We start from the raw sequence: 18837 nt of genomic DNA, 5'->3' as shown, positions 1-18837 counted from the left end.
TTGTGTGTGTGTGTGTGTGTGTGTGTGTGTGTGTGTGTGTGGTGTGTGTGTGTGACGGAGACAAATGTGTGGGCGCGTCAGAGAGACCGCCCACTCCATCCCACCTGTCACCACCACCACACACTCAACTAACACCTCCAGAGTGTTTGTAAACAATTTCGATGACTGAAACGTTTGTATAATGGCAGGACTGATGTTGTGGTCACTCTCTTTTCCTGTCTCTCACTGTTATCTGTCTCTATCGTCTCTGTTGTCTCTGTCTATCCCTCTCTCTCTCTTCCATGATCTCTTTCGCCTAACCTAACCTAACCAAAGACCACAACACCCTTCCAGGACCACTTGAGCCATCCCAGGACCCCATACAGCCTGCTCCCCGGCCTCTACCCCCCCCGAGGCCAGCCAACCAGTACACTGACAGACCGACACAAGAGACTCCTGCCCTGGTAACTGTCATGTCCCCAACAGAAGGTTATCAGGTTAATGATGTTCCCCTTACCCCCTGTCTCTCCCCCATCTCCCTTATCCCTATCAGCCTTCCCTGGTTGATGATGTCCCCTTATCCCCCCTGTCTCTCCCTCCCTATCGCCCTTCCCCCTGGTTGATGATGTTTCACCCTCCTCTGTCTCCCCCTCCCTATCTCCTCTTCCCTGGTTGAGATGTTCCTTATCCCACCCCCCTTGTCTCTTCCCCTTTACCCTTCCCTATCTCCTTCCTCCTTTCCCTTTACTCCTCTATCTCCCCTGCCCTTCCTTCCTATTTATCCTGCATATCCCTGTTAGTTCTTCTTGGGAAAAAGAGAGAGAGAGAGAGAGAGAGAGAGAGAGAGAGAGAGAGAGAGAGAGAGAGGCCTTTTATCTCCCCTTCTTCTATCACTTAATCTTTCTTTCATTCCCATTTTTTCTGTGTGTGTGTCTGCTTCTCTCTCTCCCTCCGGTACAGAAGCAGTGCTTCCTTTACCCAACGAAGATCTGAATAGGACTTAGTTCCTGAATTGAAACGTCCAAATAAATGTGTATACAGAGCACGTACTGCGATAAATGGGTGGGGAGGAGGAGGAGGGATGAGGAGGAAAGGGGAGGAGAGAGAAGAGGAGGAGGAGGAGGAGAGAGAAGAAGAGGAGGAAAAAGAGGAAAAGGTTTTTAATACGTATATGACCACACACACACACACACACACACACACCATGTAAACTCCCCAACCCTACGCCGTGTTGTGGTTGGCAACCCTCACTAACTCTGTGTCACGTTAAAGTCTCTCCTTCTTCCCTTCCGTCTCCTCATCTTTCTTTCTCTCATGTCTCACTGTTAATTCTTTCTTCTCTTCCTTTCTTTTCCTACTTCTCTTCTTTTCTTTCTTCCGTCCGTATTACCCCCCCTCTCTCCTTCCCCAAATCTTCCCATATCCAGTTCCAGTAAACATAAACACCAATCAGATGGCTGAAACAAACCTGTATTCTCCGCCCAATCAACAGAGCTGTAACATACCAAACTAACCTTCCAAAAATAAATAATAAACATTACTTAAAAATTATTATACAAAAAATATCACCAAACATGTGTGTGTATGTGTGTGTGTGTGTATGTGTGTGTGTGTGAGTGTGTGTGTGTGTGTGTGTGTGTGTGTGTGTGTGTGTGTGTGTGTGTGTGTGTGTGTGTGTGTGTGTGTGTGTGTGTGTGTGTGTGTGTGTGTACTAGATAAGGGTAGATGGATGTAGGTGGGGTGAGGGGTGTAAGAGGTCAGGCTGTGTGTGACGGGGGAGATACCAGCCAGCATCTACATTCTACAGAGTACACACACACGCACGCACACACACACACACACACACACACACACACACACACACACACACACACCATTTTTCAGGATATTGCTCACAAAGACTAATTCTGCTGGAGGAGAAAAGACGGAGGGAAGGTGAATGAAGGTTGGGGATGGAGGGAGGGAGGGAGGGAATGGAGGAGGGGAGGGGGGAATGAGGGAGGGAGGGGGAGGAGGGGAGGGAGGGGGAAGGAGGAGAAACTAAGAATAATAACCTCATGTTGACGATCCAAACACCAACTAATTTAAGTGACCAACTCAGCGTCCCTCCTCCCACACACACACACACACACATACACACATGAAGTCCTGCATGCCTATATACACATCCACACACAAACAAAGGCAAAATCCACCCAATCAGAAGATGTTTTGCCTCTGACGTCACCGATGAACTGGGATACTCAATAATACGTCATTGATACCAAACTACACTCAATTAATCAACGCCACCTAACGAGTGAAATACGCCGTTTTGACCTCAGTGATTCGCTGTTACTAAACCAATGACATCACGATTCACCATTTCACTTTAGAGTGGCCCTGGTGATGGGTTTGATATCACAATAACATTCACGTTCCATGATTCTCAATTGTGATTGGCTGTAGGCGTGTCTGGTACTCGAGGTTCATTCTCAGTCGATGGGATTGGTCGTCGACATTTAGCCAACAGTGTCAGGGTATGTTAACGTTCGCCACGGCAGGACGGGCGAGGTTAGGTTAGGGTCAAGATAGCCACCCACAACGAGTAATATCTTACAGTATATGTGGCAACAACGGATGTTTTTTTTACACGTGGCACCAGGGAATGAGTCGCTCTGGATTCATCCAATCAGCGGCGAGGCGTTTAATTTGTCGTCTAATCAGCGGCGAGGTGCTTAATTCGTCGTCCAATCAGACTAAACGGACAGGACCTCAGAGAACAGTATATTCCTGTCCCAACAGTGTTTACATCTCTCGTCAGGACCACGTGTTCATTGACTGCCGGTCAGCTGATCTGGTAAACAAAGGTAATGACGAGTCTCCGGACGATGGCTTAGACGCGTTAATAAACAAACTCTGTAGCATTTTACTGAGAGAGAGAGAGAGAGTTCTCCTCTCACCATTACTCCCTCTCCTCACCCCCCCGCCTCTCAGTAATACGGTATTAACTGGATTCACCTCTAGCGCTCAAACAAAGTAGTTCACGCGTCACGTCTCAGCAGCCTCGGCACTCTAATTGGTTGTTTGCCGGGGGGTAGTTAATCTAGAGCCTGGGGAACGAGGGGGTAGAGGAAAGAGAAGGAAGAAAGGAAGGACAAGAAGGAAGAAGAGAAGGAAGAGGGGAGGAGGAGGAGGAGGAGGAGGATGAGGAGGAGGAGGAAGAGGAAGGGCGAGTAAAATAAAATTAACTTATATTGTCACGTCGAAAGTTTACACCACAAGTCTTGATGAGTGTGTGTGTGTGTGTGTGTGTGTGTGTGTGTGTGTGTGTTCTATCCTGCATCAGCATTGAACGTTCCTCAGATCATGACATTATATTGACCTGATACACACACACACACACACACAAACAAATGACTATAGGCCCTAACTCTCTCTCCCTCCCCTCTCCTCACACTCCCATCCTCCAAACCTCTCTCTCCTTCCAACCTTCCTCCCTCACTTGCTCCTTCAACCCTCCCACATTTCTCCCTCCAACCTCCACCCACACCCATCCCTCCTGCCCTCCATCTCCCCACACCCTCCATCTCCCCACACCCCCCATCTCTCCACACCCCCTCCATCTCCTCCCCACACCTCCTCCATCTCCTCCTACACCCTCCATTCCCACACCCCATCTCTCCCTACACCCTCCATCTCCCCCACACCCCTCCATCTCCCCACACCCCTCCATCTCCTCCCACACCCCCTCCATCTCCCCACACCCTCCACCCCCACACCTCCATCTCCTCCCCACTCCTCCATCCTCCCCACACCCCTCCATCTCTCCCCACACCCCCCATCTCCTCCCCACACCCCTCCATCTCCCCTCCCACCCTCCATCTCCCCACACCTCCTCCATCTCCCTACACCCCTCCATCTCCCCCCACACCTCCATCTCCTCCCACACCCTCCATCTCCCACACCTCCCCCATCTCCTCCTACACCTCCATCTCCTCTCACACCCCCATCTCCTCCCACACCCCTCCATCTCCCCCACACCCTCCATCTCCCCCACACCTCCTCCATTCCCCCTCCACACCCCCCTCCATCTCCCTCCTACACCCCTCCATCTCCTCCCACACCTCCTCCATCTCCCCACACCTCCTCCATCTCACACCTCCAGCCCCACACCCATCTCCTCCCACACCTCCTCCATCTCCCCACACCCCTCCAGCCCCCCCCACACCCCCCTCTCTCCACCCCTCCATCTCTCTTCACACATTCTCCCACACCCGCCTCTACAACGCTCAAATTTGATTACCTGTCGACTTAATTGGCTTTTGGACTAATTAGGTTATGAGTCCCATTCAAATTGGGAACTTCAGACCTGGCAGGAAACTATGTGGGGTGAGGACCTGCAGATAACTCCCCAATTTCTGTATCTGTATGACTTTTGACTCTTGTATTAAAAGAAAGAAAGAAAGAAAGAAAGAAAAAATTGAAAGTTGATGCTGTTTATTTTACCGGGTTTAGTTTTGTTAATCCAACGAGGGGAGAGGCGGAGGTACGGGTCTAGAGTACAGGTCTAGAGTACAAGTATAGAGTAGATACGAGTATAGGTACAGTATATATATATATATATATATATATATATATATATATATATATATATATATATATATATATATATATATATATATATATATATATTAACCACTACCATAACTACTATTACTATTATTGTTACCATTATTACTTTATTATTACCACTACCACCAATCCTACTAATGCCAGTATTCACTTACTACTACCACTACTACCACTACTACTACTACTACCACTACTACTACTACTAATACAACCATTACTATCACTAATAATAATAATACTATAATAATAATAATAATAATAATAATAATAATACAAAATAACTAAATAAATAATAATAATATTTTCATCGAAAAACACTGAAGTAGACATAAAACTTGAGAGAGAGAGAGAGAGAGAGAGAGAGAGAGAGAGAGAGAGAGAGAGAGAGAGAGAGAGAGAGAGTATGGGGTGACGCACAGTCTTATTCTCTTGTTTTTATGGTTCAGTTTATTGCCAAATCTCTATGTATAAAGGTTTTCACCAGACGGGAGAATGGGAGAGAGGAGAGGGGAAGGAGGAGAGAGAGAGAGAGAGAGAGAGAGAGAGAGAGAGAGAGAGAGAGAGAGAGAGAGAGAGAGAGAGAGAGGAGGGAAAAGGGGATGGAGGGAGGGAGGGAAGGGAGGTAGAATGAGAGGGAGGAGAGAGAGAGGAGAGGAGGGGAGAGAGAGGAGGAGAAGGAGATGTCTTACTATTCTCCTACATAAGTCATGGAGGACACACACACACACACACACACACACCAGCTATTGACTTCGAAACACTCTATCTGACACACACACACCGATTCGACCTACTGACTCGACCTATACTGTTTCTAACAAGCTATCTGACCTACTGACTCAACCACCTGTCTAGGGTCAATGATTCGACACACTATTCGACCAAAGTGACTCAACCAATGTACACTATTCGACCAAAGTGACTCAACCAATGTACACTATTCGACCAAAATGACTCAACCAATTCGTCTAGGTAAATGATTCGACACACTATTCGACCAGACTGCTAGTGAGACACATTTTCGAATAAGGGTGAACAGGGCTGAGATATTTGTTGCCGAGGAGAACTCAGTCAGTTTAGTCATGCATGTGTAGTGGTGGTGGTGGTGGTGGTAGTGGTGGTGGTAGTAGTGGTGGTGGTAGTAGTGGTGGTGGTAGTAGTGGTGGTGGTGGTGGTGGTGGTGGTGGTGGTGGTGGTGGTGGTGGTGGTGGTGGTGGTGGTGGTGGTGGTGGTGATGGTGGGTGGTAGTGGTGGTGGTAGTGGTGGTGGTAGTGGTGGTGGTGATGGTGGTGGTGTGTGATGTGGGTAATAGTGGTGGTGGTGGTAGTAGTGATGGTGGTAGTGTGGTGGTGGTGATGGTGGTGGTAGTAGTGGTGGTGGTAGTAGTGGTGGGTGGTAGTGATGGTGGTAGTGATGGTGGTGGTGGGGGTGGTGGTGGTAGTGGTGGTGGTAGTGATGGTGGTGAGTGGTGGTGGTGGTAGTGATGGTGGTAGTGATGGTGGTAGTAGTGGTGGTGGTAGTAGTGATGGTGGTAGTAGCGGTGGTGGTAGTAGTGATGGTGGTAGTGGTGGTGTGGTGGTGGTGGTGGTGAGTGATGGTGGTAGTAGTGTGGTGGTAGTGGTGGTGGTGGTGGTGGTGGTGGTGGTGGTGGTGGTGGTGGTGGTGGTGGTGGTGGTGGTGGTGGTAGTGGTGGTGGTGAGTAGTGATGGTGGTAGTAGTGAGTGGTGGTGGTAGTGATGGTGGTGGTGGTAGCGGTGGTAGTAGTGATAGTGGTAGTGGTGGTGGTGATGGTGGTGTGGTAGTGGTGGTGGTGGTAGTAGTGATGGTGGTAGTGGGTGGTGGTGATGGTGGTAGCGGTGGTAGTAGTGATGGTGGTAGTGGTAGTAGTGATGGTGGTAGTGGTGGTAGTGATGGTGGTGGTAGTGGTGGTGGTGGTAGTAGTGATGGTGGTGGTAGTAGTGGTGGTGGTAGTAGTGATGGTGGTAGTAGTAGTGGTGGTGGTAGTGATGGTGGTGTGGTAGGTGGTAGTAGGTGATAGTGGTAGTGGTGGTGGTGATGGTGGTGGTGGTAGTGGTGGTGGTGGTAGTAGTGATGGGTGTGGTGAGTAGTGATGGTAGTGGTAGTGATGGTGGTGGTAGAAGTGATGGTGGTAGTGGTGTTGTAGGTGATGGTGGTGGTGGTAGTGATGGTGGTGGTAGTGATGGTGGTAGTAGTGGTGGTGGTAGTAGTGATGGTGGTAGTAGTGGTGGTAGTAGTGATGGTGGTGGTAGTGATGGTGGTGGTGGTAGCGGTGGTAAGTAGTGGTGGTGTGTAGTGGTGGTGGTGAGTGATGGTGGTAGTGGTGGTGGTAGTAGTGGTGGTGGTAGTAGTGATGGTGGTGGTGGTGGTAGTGGTGGTGGTAGTGATGGTGGTAGTAGTGGTGGTGGTAGTGGTGTGGTGGTGGTGTGGTGGGTGGTGAGTAGTGATGGTGGTAGTGGTGGTGGTGGTGAGTGATGGTGTGGTGGTGGTAGTAGTGGTGGTGGTAGTGATGGTGGTAGTGATGGTGGTGGTGGTAGCGGTGGTAGTAGTGATGAGTGTGAAGTGGTGGTGGTGATGGTGGTGAGGTGGTGGTAGTGGTGGTGGTGGTAGTGATGGTGGTGAGTGTGGTGGTGGTGGTGGTAGCGGTGGTAGTAGTGATGGTGGTGGTGGTGGTGGGTGGTAGTGGTGGTGGTGGTGATGGTGGTAGTGGTGGTGGTAGTAGTGATGGTGGTAGTAGTAGTGGTGGTAGTAGTGATGGTGGTGGTGAGTGATGGTGGTGTGGTGTTGTGGTGGGTAGTAGTGGTGGTGGTGAGTGGTGGTGGTGATGTGGTGGTGGCGTGGTAGTGATGGTGGTAGTGGTGGTGGTGGTGGTGGTGGTGGTGGTGATGGTGGTGGTGGTGGTGGTGGTGGACCTCTAGTGCTGCTTGTGTCTTGTTTTATTTCTTTATTTTTTCTCTCTCTCTCTCTCTCTCTCTTGTTCTATATGTCTGTCTGTCTCTCTCTATCTCTCTCTTGATATTTTCTCTTCACTTCTCTCTTCATATCCCTTCTCGTCCTTCCCTCCTACCTCTTCTTCTCCCTCCTTCCTTTAACTCTCTCCTTCTCCTCCCTCTCTTTCCCTTTTCTTCTCTCCCTTCCTTCCACCTCCCCTATTTCCCCTCCTCCCTCCTCCTCCCTCATCTCATCGCGCCTTCCCCTACCTTTCCCAACTTAGAGAGAGAGAGAGAGAGAGAGAGAGAGAGAGAGAGAGAGAGAGAGAGAGACCTAGTAGGACAGGAAGCAATAAATTGGAAGATAACTCGACGTGTCTAAACAAATCATAATTTTTCAGCCCTCTACGTGTGTATCAGTCACTGCTGGCGTGTGTATGTCGGTGTATGAATGTGTGCGTGTGTGTATGTGTGTGTGTGTGTGTGTATGAAAGGTGTGCGTGTGTGTGTGTGTTGTGTGTGTGTGTGTGTGTATGTGTGTGGTCTTACATATAATCATCAACATCATACAGTATACACACACAAATTCGTAACTCTTTAACATGAAAGTGGTATAGTATGCACACACACACACACACACACACCACTAACGCTATATAAGTATGACAGTATATATAAGTAAGCTGTAAAGTATACCTCTAATAAGGCAGAGCCACCACACCTACACTGGTCACTATACGACGATGACTGACAGTTGTGTATGTCTCCATGTATGTTTGTGACTCAACCAACAGATATACACCGTCAGCTGTCTGTGTATAATGATCAGCTGTCTGTGTATAATGATCAGGTGTCTGTGTATGATGACCAGGTGAGTATGCGGAGAATAATTAAATCCGCCCCGCCCCCACCCGCTAGCACCCCCTTCCCTAACCCCCCACCCCTAGCACCCCCCTTCCCCTAACCCCCCACCCATCTTGACATCACTCCTCCCGCCTAGGTCGCTTGTAAGGCAGAGTGTCAGATCCTGGGTGTGTGTGTGTGTGTGTGTGTGTGTGTGTGTGTGTGTGTGTGTGTGTGTGTGTGTGTGTGTGTAAGTGCTGTTTGTTTTCCCACATTATTGATCCAGCGAGTTGCTTCAGTACTAGCTCATGTAAACCGTAAACGAGAGAGAGAGGGCCGCGCCGCACTACTGTAAGCCAGAGGTTGGAGTGTAAAGCCGCAAGTTGGAGAAAATATCGCCAGGTTGCGCCGGGTTAAAATTAAGCCCGCGTGACCACAACGATGACGTCGAGGGCGACGTCACACGACAGACGGAAGAAGGACGGAGCGCGAGGGTAGGAGGAGGCTGAGAGGAGGGGCTGAAGGAGAGGGAGGCTGAAGGAGAGGGAGGCTGAAGGGGAGGCAAACAAAGACACCTGAGGCCTCGTCAGGGCAAAATGTCTCCCGATTGACGACTTGATAAACCAACGGCTGAAGCAATAATCACTAAGCTCAAATGTCTTACAGCTTTAAAGGTTCAAAGATATCTTCAGCTTAACTATACCAAACAGTTTTTCGACGACTGATAAAACCAAAAACGGCTTAAGCTGATCACAAAGCAAATGTCTTACAGCTTAAAAAATTCAAGGATATCTTCAGTTTATCTAAGTACCTAAAGCATTTTTCGACACGACAGCTTCATAATTTCTAAGCTAAAATTTCTTCTGGTTGACGAACAAAAACACAGTCGTTTTTCTTGATAATTATTGTAACTAAATTGATGTACAGCTAACAATAAACTGGCTACAGCCTAAAAAACTTAGGCAGCTAAAATGTTTGATTCCAGCTTACGACAGCGATATGATAAAGCTTTTAGCGAATAATAACGATCACCAAATGTCTCACAGCTGAAAAACTTTCCAGCTAAATGGAATGACCTTGATAACTACGCAGGAAAAGTGACTTAGCTTGATAAAAGAGCTAAAAGGGACTTAGCTGATAAGAGCTAAAGGGGACTTAGCTTGATAAAAGCAAGGGGACTTAATCTTGATAAGGCAGCTAAAGGTGACTGAGCTTTGTTAATAGACAGGTAAAAGTGACTTAACTTTGATAATAGACACATAAAGTGACTTAGCTTTAATAACAGACAACTAAAGGTTACTTAGCTTTGACAAAAGGAAGCTAAAAGTGACAGACAATTAACTTCAAATAAAATGACTTAAAACCACTTAATGACCCTTTTAACTCACTTCAAGCACTTCCTACTTCCTTACTCACTTATCTACTTCCTCCACTTACTAACTGTCACCTACTTATATAAGTGTCTGGCCTCGTATGGGACGCCATCTTGAGTCTTACCTGTCGAAGGAAGAAGAAAACATTAATTAACATGAATACGAAGACAGTGACACACCGATTAATTATTAGTTCTCCATTAACAGGTGTGTGTGGGGTGGGGGTGGGTGGTGGGGGTGGGGGTGTGTAAGGACAGTGGGATATATAATTATTTTCTTTTAATCTCTTGTCAGTTTATATGTGAGTCAGTCAGTCAGTCAGTCAGTTAATTAGTCAGTAGAGCATTCATTGAGCTTGCTGACGTAGATAATGTATGTATGTTTATCTGTTTTTGTTTTTTGTTGTTTTTTTCATCTCAGGTATTGTACGTTGATGGGGTGATGAAGGGGAGGGGTTAGGAGGGGCAGAGGAGGGGAAAGGGGGAGAGAGAGAGAGAGGAGAGTAGGGAGAAGTGAGAGAACGAGAGAGAGCGAGAGACCAGCGTAGGAGGAGTTAAGGAGGGGGAGAGGGAGGGAAGAAGAGAGGGGCTGGAAAGTGAGGAGAGAGAGAGAGAGAGAGAGAGAGAGAGAGAGAGAGAGAGAGAGAGAGAGAGAGAGAGAGAGAGAGAGAGAGAGAGAGAGAGAGAGAGAGAGAGAGGAGAGAGAGGGGAGGGAGGGGGGGTTAGGGGAGGACAACATTTGGGATTTCCTGACAGCAGGTAACTCTAACTCACCCCCTCCTTCCACCTCCCCAGTCCCTCTACCCCCCCCAACCCTCCCTCTCCCCCACACACCTCCCTGACCCCTCCCTCTCCCCCACACACCTCCCTGACCCTTACTTCCTCCCTCACACCTACACCTCCTCTTATTAAATAAACACTCTAGTCTTACTGCTTAGGAGAGAGAGAGAGAGAGAGAGAGAGAGAGAGAGAGAGAGAGAGAGAGAGAGAGAGAGAGAGAGAGAGAGAGAGAAAGATAAGAGAGAAAATAAGAACAAATAAATGTAAATAACTATAGAATTAGACGCCAATAATGTAGGGAGAAGAGACAGTAACTGATACACCTGACCTTACAAAATAGTTAGGTTAGGTTGAGGTTAGGTTAGGTTAGGTTGAGGTTAGGTTAGGTTAGGTTAGGTTTGAGTTAGAAAACAGAAGGATGAAAGAGTGGACAGACAGACAGACAGACAAACAGAGACAGGCAGACAGAGAGACGGACGAAAACACCCAATCCTAGCACCCTCCCAAAAAAAAATGACTAAGAATAACAAACCATAAAACTCACATAAATAAACCACAACTAAACCAAGAGCTATAACGTGCCTCCAACTACAGCTAAAACCAGAGTTAAACCCATTAAACCAGATAGGAAGGCGGGCACAATAGGGGTCAGAGCACAGGAGGCAGAGCTATCAAGAGAAAGTGAGCAACCAAATCCTCCTGCCTCCCCCACCAAACCCTCTGCCTCACGGACATTAGTAGCTCAGGTAAGTGTCAGGAGAAAGAGACCAAGTTAGTAGTCTTTGAGGTGAGATGGGTGGGAGGAAGGAGAGAGGATGGTGAGAGGAGAGAGGGATGGAGGTAGAGGAGAAGGAGAGAGAGGAAGAAGAAGATGGAGGGAAGGGAGGAGAGGATTTAGTGGAATGGTGTGGGAAGGCATGATGCTTGGTGGTGGGGGTAACCCATCTTACACATACACACACTTCCTCCCCACCCTCCCCCTTCCACAAACACCAAACACTCTTCCCTCCTCACACACTTCTCTCCCACCCTCCCTCCACAAACACTAAACACTCTTCCCCCTCCTACACAATCCTCCCTCCCTCACCCCTCCCCCATAACCCAAGAACCACCTCACCTTCAGACCATCAAAAACCTTCCCGGCATCTTTTTCACCCTCCTGACGACACACGATACCTGCCAACCTGACGAAACTCCAGATGATAAAAAGGTGTTCCGGTGAGACGCATCAATTAAGAGCGATCACTGGTGCTAATTACAGGTGCGAGAGGCCAAAACCTCCTTCATTATAAGTGTCGTCCGAGGGGGAGGTTAATAGGTAGTTGGAGCAGTTAAGTGACTGGAGTGCATATATTTTGTTTATTTATTTATTAATGATTTACTTATTATTGTTATTTCGTCATTATAAACGGTGTGTGTGTGTGTGTGTGTGTGTGTGTGTGTAAAGATAGATAACAGACTTCTATTCTCCCTCCTCCTCCTCTCTCAGACCTCCTTCTCCCCCCCATCCCCCACCTTCTAAGCCCCCATCAACCCTCCTTCTCGTCCCCTCCCTATCCCCCAACTCCCCTCTCACCAGAACTCGACCTGATTTATGGTGCCATCACCAAGCTCCGTCCAAACGATCCATGCACCAGCTTGTTCCCTTCTCTTGCTAGGCCTCACATGAGAGAGAGAGAGAGAGAGAGAGAGAGAGAGAGAGAGAAAAAAGAGAAGAGATTACCCAGTACATACTGTATATCTTTATTTTTTCCACTAGATCCATAGACACACTTTCTCGCCCTCCTCCTAGACACTCCTTTTTTCCCTATGAGATTTTTCCCCATAGACACATTCCTCACCCTCCACACAGACACCCCACCTCCAGACACATTCCTCACCCTCCACACAGACACCCCCCACCCCTCCAGACACATTCCCCACCCACACAGACACCCCCACCCCCAGACACATTCCTCACCCCCACACAGACACCCTCACCCTCCAGACACATTCCCCACCTCCACACAGACACTCCCACCCTCCAGACACATTCCCACCCCTCCACACAGACACCCCACCCCTCCAGACACATTCCTCCCCCTCCACACAGACACCCCACCCTCCAGACACATTCCTCACCCTCCAGACACATTCCTCACCCTCCAGACACATTCCTCACCCTCCACACACAGACACACCCCACCCTCCAGACACACATTCCCCTCCACACAGACACCCCTCCAGACACATTCCCCACCCTCCAACAGACACCTCACCCTCCAGACACATCCCCACCCTCCACAAGACCCCCCACCCTCCACACATCTCACCCCCACACAGACACCCCACCCCCAGACACACATCCCCACCCTCCACACACCCCTCCAGACACATCCCCACCCTCCACACAGACACCCCACCCTCCAGACACATTCCCCACCCTCCACACAGACACCCCCCCACCCTCCAGACATTCCTCACCCTCCACACAGACACCCCACCCTCCAGACACACCTCACCCTCCACACAGACACCTCACCCCCACAGACACATTCCTCACCCTCCACACAGACACCCCACCCCAGACACATTCCTCACCCCCTCCACACAGACACCCCACCCCTCCAGACACATTCCCCACCCTCCACACAGACACCTCACCCTCCAGACACATCTCAACCCCTCCACACAGACACCTCACCCTCCAGACACACCTCACCCTCCACACAGACACCCCACCCCTCCAGACACATCCTCACCCCTCCACACAGACACCCCACCCTCCAGACACATTCCTCACCCCACAGACACCACCCCTCCAGACACATCTCCACACAGACACCCCCACCCCACAGACACATTCCTCACCCTCCACAGACACCCCACCCTCCAGACACATTCCCCACCCACAGACACCCCACCCTCCAGACACATCTCCCCCCCTCCACAGACACCTCACCTCCAGACACATTCCCCACCCCCCACACAGACACCTCACCCCTCCAGACACACTCCTCACCCTCCACACACAGACACCCCACCCTCCAGACACACCTCACCTCCACCCAGACACCTCACCCTCCAGACACATCTCACCCCTCCACACACATTCCACCCTCCAGACACATTCTCACCCCTCCACACAGACACCCCACCCTCCAGACACATTCCCCAACCTCCACACACAGACACCTCACCCTCCACACATTCCTCACCCCTCACAGACAAACCACAGACAAAAGCACAACACAACACCTCACCCAGACCCCACCCAGACCCCACCAGACCCTACCCAGACCCAGACCTCACTCCAGACCCCCACCCAGACCCCACCCACCCCTCACCAGACCCCCCCCAGACCCCACCCAGACCCCCACCCAGACCCCTCACCCAGACCCCACCCAGACCCCCACCCAGACCCCTCACCCCAGACCCCCACACACACACCCCCACTCAGACCCCCACCCAGACCCCCACCCAGACCCTCTCACCCAGACCTCACCCAGACCCTCACCCAGACCCCCACCAGACCCCCACCCAGACCCCACCCAGACCCCCACTCCAGACCCCCCACCCAGACCCCCACCAGACCCCACCCAGACCCCACCCAGACCCCACTCAGACCTCACCCAGACCTCACCCAGACCCCCACCAGACCCCTCACCCAGACCCCAGACCCCACCAGACCCCCCCACCCAGACCCCACTCCAGACCCCCACCCAGACCCCCACCAGACCCCTCACTCAGACCCCTCACCCAGACCCTCACCCAGACCCCTCACCTAGACCCTTCACCCAGACCTCACCCAGACCCCACCCAGACCCTTCACCCAACCCCCACCCAGACCCCCACCCAGACCCCTCACTCAGACCCCACCCAGACCCTCCACCCAGACCCCCACCCAGACCCCTTCCACCCAGACCCCACCCAGACCTCACCCAGACCCCACCCAGACCCCCACCCAGACCCCCACCCAGACCCCCACCAGACCCCCCACCCAGACCTCACCCAGACCCCCCACCAGACCCCCACCCAGACCCCCCCACTCAGACCCCTCACCCAGACCCCCACCCAGACCCCCCACCAGACCCCCACCCAGACCCCTCACCCAGACCCCCCACTCAGACCCCTCACCCAGACCCCCACCCAGACCCCCACCCAGACCCCTCACCCAGACCCCACCCAGACCCCACCCAGACCCTCACCCAGACCCCCACCCAGACCCCTCACTCCAGACCCCTCACCCAGACCCCCCACTCAGACCCCTCACCCAGACCCCTCACCCAGACCCCCACCAGACCCCACCCAGACCTCACCCAGACCCCACTCCAGACCCCTCACCCAGACCTCACCAGACCCCTTCACCAGACCCCCACCCAGACCCCACCAGACCCCCACCAGACCCCTCCACAGACCCCCACTCAGACCCCTCACCCAGACCCCTCACCCAGACCCCTCACCCTAGACCCCCTCATCCAGACCCTCACCTAGACCCCTCACCCAGGTAACCCAATCCCCCACCTGGTTGTCATGGCGACCTGTCAGAGGGACCTGGGCTCACCTATCCATCACACTATGACCTCATCTGGCATTAAATACTCCTCTTACCAGCTGAGAGGGGAGGGAACAAAAAGAGGGAGGGAGAGGGCGGAGGAGAGGGAGGGGAGAGGTGTTTGGTATAGAGAGGGGGAGAGGAAGAGGGATAGGAGAAGGATGGGGCAAAGGAGGGGTGAAAGGTGTAGAGAGGGAGAGAGAGGGAGGAGGAAGAGAGGAGGGTGAGGAAAACGAGGAGGAGAAAGGAGGATGAGGGAAAGAGGGGGGCTATCTTCACCCTTTCCTCCCCCCCCACGCTCCCCATGCCCCCCCTCACGCACGCCCGCAGTAAGGAACATCTGCTGGTGTCATCCTTTACTCTCGCCCTGCACCAAACCCACTGGTGTGTGTGTGTGTGTGTGTGTAATCAGCTTACTTTAAAAATCACACCTAAAGAACACACGCACGTAAAATGTATTACAATCATATTCATTTTTACATACATACATACATACATACATACATCCATACATACATACACATACAATCATCCACCTATACATAAATACAACCATCCACCCATCCATCCATACATACATCCATACATACACACACACCATACATACATCCATACATACATCCATACATATACATCCATACATACATACATTTATACACTGACCATCTACTCTGAGCAGGCAGTGACGATTCCCAGGACAATCTCTCAGGCCTGGTAGAGCTCTAACACAACAGCTGCCAGAGTCAGTACATGATATATCAATAAACAAAGATCTGATATTGCCTTGTCACACACACACACACACACACACACACACACACACACACACACACACACACACACACAAGACCAAATTTCTAGCCATACAGAATTAAGCTTTATTTATAACCACGTCAACCCAATCCAACCACCCAACCACCACACACACACACTAACAATGTTTACACCACCGTAGGGACTAAGTGACAATTACTGAGGTGAGGTGTTTAGCGCTGTCTTGACCTGAAGTTCATCAGTCGGGGCGTGGCTGATGGTCACTCCTCAATCCATCAGTGACCATAGAAGGACAGGAGTAACAGACGGACGGACAGACAGAGATAGACAGAGACAGACAGATGAAAAGGAAGAAGAGGAACAAGTATAAAAAATGGAAGGTATAACAGGCTTTCTCTCCCACTACGAGTCGTTCAGGTTAATTAGTTTTTACCTGTCTGGTCCATAGGTGAGTCACAGAGGGAGGAAGGAGGAAGAGAGAAGGGAGGAGGAGTGACAGGAAGGAGAGGAGAAAGTGAAAGGGAGGAGGGAAGATAAGAAGAGGAGGGAGAGGGATAAGAAGGTGAGAGAAAGAAAGGAGGGGAAGAGAGGGAAGAGCAAAGAGAAATAATAGAGAGAGAGAGAAATGAGAAGGTGAAAAAGAAGAAGGGAAAACAGAAGAGAGAGAGAAAAAAAAAAAAAAAAAAATTTCCTCATTTAAGCAGTCAATTAATTATCCGGTACCTGGTGACGGCACACACTCAATTCAATCCAGATAAAAGGAAAAAATACTAATTTCCTAACAACCTCTGCTGCTGTGACCTGTAGAAACAACCTCTTAATAAAACACAACAGACAAGCAACGCAACAACACAACCCTGATCAACACATAAAGTAAACATTCAATATCAGAGTAATACATTAAACATTCCATAAACATAATAACATATATCCTGTAAACCTATTGAGAGGAGTAAACATTAACACATCAAACATTACAGAAACACATTAACATACAACCATTAACAACAACATTCAACATTTCTTTTTCATCTTATTCATAACCAAACATGTAAACATCAACACAGCCCCCCCAAAACAACACACACACACACACACACACACACACACACACACACACAGAAAAGGTTAATTTTTATCATCACTACAGGTCTGATAAAACACCATCTCTGAACACATAAAGAGACCTTAAGGAATTATCTCTCTATCTCTCTCTCACTGTCTGTCTATATCTCACTCTCCGTATCTCTAACTTACTATATCTGTCTTTCTGTCTCTCTCTCTGTCTCTCTAAGTCTGTCTGTCTGTCTGTCTTTCACTCTCTCTGTATATTTTAACTAGCTATCTCTTTCTCTCTCTCTCTCTCTGTTTGTCTCCCTCTTTCTCTCACTCACTATTTCTGTCTCTTCCTCTCTCTATCACACCGTATCTCTAACTCACTCACTATCTCTTTCTCTCTCTGTCTGTGTTCCCCTTTCTCTCTCTCTCTCTCTCTCACTGTATTCATCTTTCTCTCTGTTTCTCTCTTCGTATCTCTAACTAAACTCACTTTCTCTGTCTGGACCTCTCTTTCTCTCACTCACTATCTCTCTCACTCACTATCTCTCTCACCACTATCTCACCCAACACACGCTGGTCCTGCCCCTCCAAAAACAAGATAATCCGGGTCATTCGTGATGCTCAAATGCAGTTGGCAGGAGGGCGAGGGTGGATCCTGTAGGAGGGAAGGAGGGTGGATCCTGTAGGAGAGGAGGGTGGATCCTGTAGGAGGGCGAGGGTGATCCTGTAGGAGGCGAGGGTGGATCCTGTAGGAGGGCGAGGGGGATCCTGTAGGAGGGCGAGGTGGATCCTGTAGGAGGGCGAGGTGGATCCTGTAGGAGGGCGAGGGTGGATCCTGTAGGAGGGTGAGGATCTCTACAGTCCACTCTAATAGAATCCTGTGACCTCTGAAATCATGAGGATTGTGAATGTTTGTGTTCGAATCCTGTGATGAATCCTATGAACGACTTTAGGAATTCTTTACAGGGGTCCCATGTATGACTGTTGGAACTTTGAGGAATCCTATGAACGCGTCTATTAGAATCTGAGGGGGGATCTTATGAATACATGTTAGGAAATCAAGAATCTTCAATGTCAAAGAGGAAGGAGGAGGAGGAGGAGGAGGAGGAGGAGGAGGAGGAGGAGGAGGAGGAGGAGGAGGAGGAGGAGGAGGAGGAGATGAATGGAAAAGGAGCAGGAAGGGAGAAGGAGGAGCAGGAGGAGGAGTAAGGAAGAGAAGATGGAAGAGGAAAGGAGATGCAGAAACAGGAAAAAGAAGAAGAAGAAGAAGAAGAAGAAGAAGAAGAAGAAGAAGAAGAAGAAGAAGCCTCTACCCCGCCACACACACACACACACACACACAGGTAAAGTACAGTCTGTAATATAATCCCTGATGTATACCTGTATTATCTCCCTGTCACCTGACCTCCTGTCATGGCGTGTGTGACAGATGACCTCCATGACACATAACTGACATGACACTTGGTATTCATTAGTACATGACATGATTATTCTGGTATAATATATTTTTGACACTGGCCTTCTGACACATTTGCATGACACTTCACCTGCGACACAATCCATATGACACTTGACCCTTGACACAGAACTCACATGACACTAAACCTCTTTAACACAGAACTCACACATACCACAGTTCATTTACTGACACACACACTTAGCCCTCTGACACAGACACAAGCCACTCTGACACAAGCCTTCTGACCCGATTTACACACTCGAACCATATGCCACGAATAAAATCCTCCCCGACATTTCACGACTTGCCCACAGACGGCCACCCGATGCATCAATGACACGCGACACCCATCTGACACACACACTGCAGGTGTCATGCCATGAGGAGAGTTTAAGACACAGGTCGTCCACAACAGATGGTGAGGTGGGGGAGGTGGTGAGGAGGAGCAATACGCACCGAACGGAAGCATACTGAT

At 49.9% G+C, this 18837-nt stretch overlaps 1 protein-coding gene across 1 annotated transcript; it reads left to right on the top strand.

Annotated features, from left to right (window-relative positions):
* Nucleotides 1-4389: 4389 nt before the first annotated feature.
* LOC121877902 (neuromodulin-like) lies at nt 4390-18034 on the top strand (the record flags this gene model as incomplete). Its single annotated transcript, XM_042383858.1, has 5 exons — nt 4390-4438; nt 4834-4862; nt 10052-10058; nt 11131-11307; nt 17925-18034. Coding segments are annotated over exons 1-5 (372 nt in total), but the record flags the coding sequence as incomplete, so codon positions are not given.
* Between the last annotated feature and the right edge of the window lie 803 nt (nt 18035-18837).

This window comes from Homarus americanus, unplaced genomic scaffold, assembly GCF_018991925.1.
Source record: "Homarus americanus isolate GMGI-L3 unplaced genomic scaffold, GMGI_Hamer_2.0 scaffold45882, whole genome shotgun sequence".
NCBI lineage: Eukaryota > Metazoa > Arthropoda > Malacostraca > Decapoda > Nephropidae > Homarus > Homarus americanus.
The sequence above is the reverse complement of the archived record's forward strand: the minus strand, read 5'-3'. Positions and strand labels throughout refer to the sequence as shown.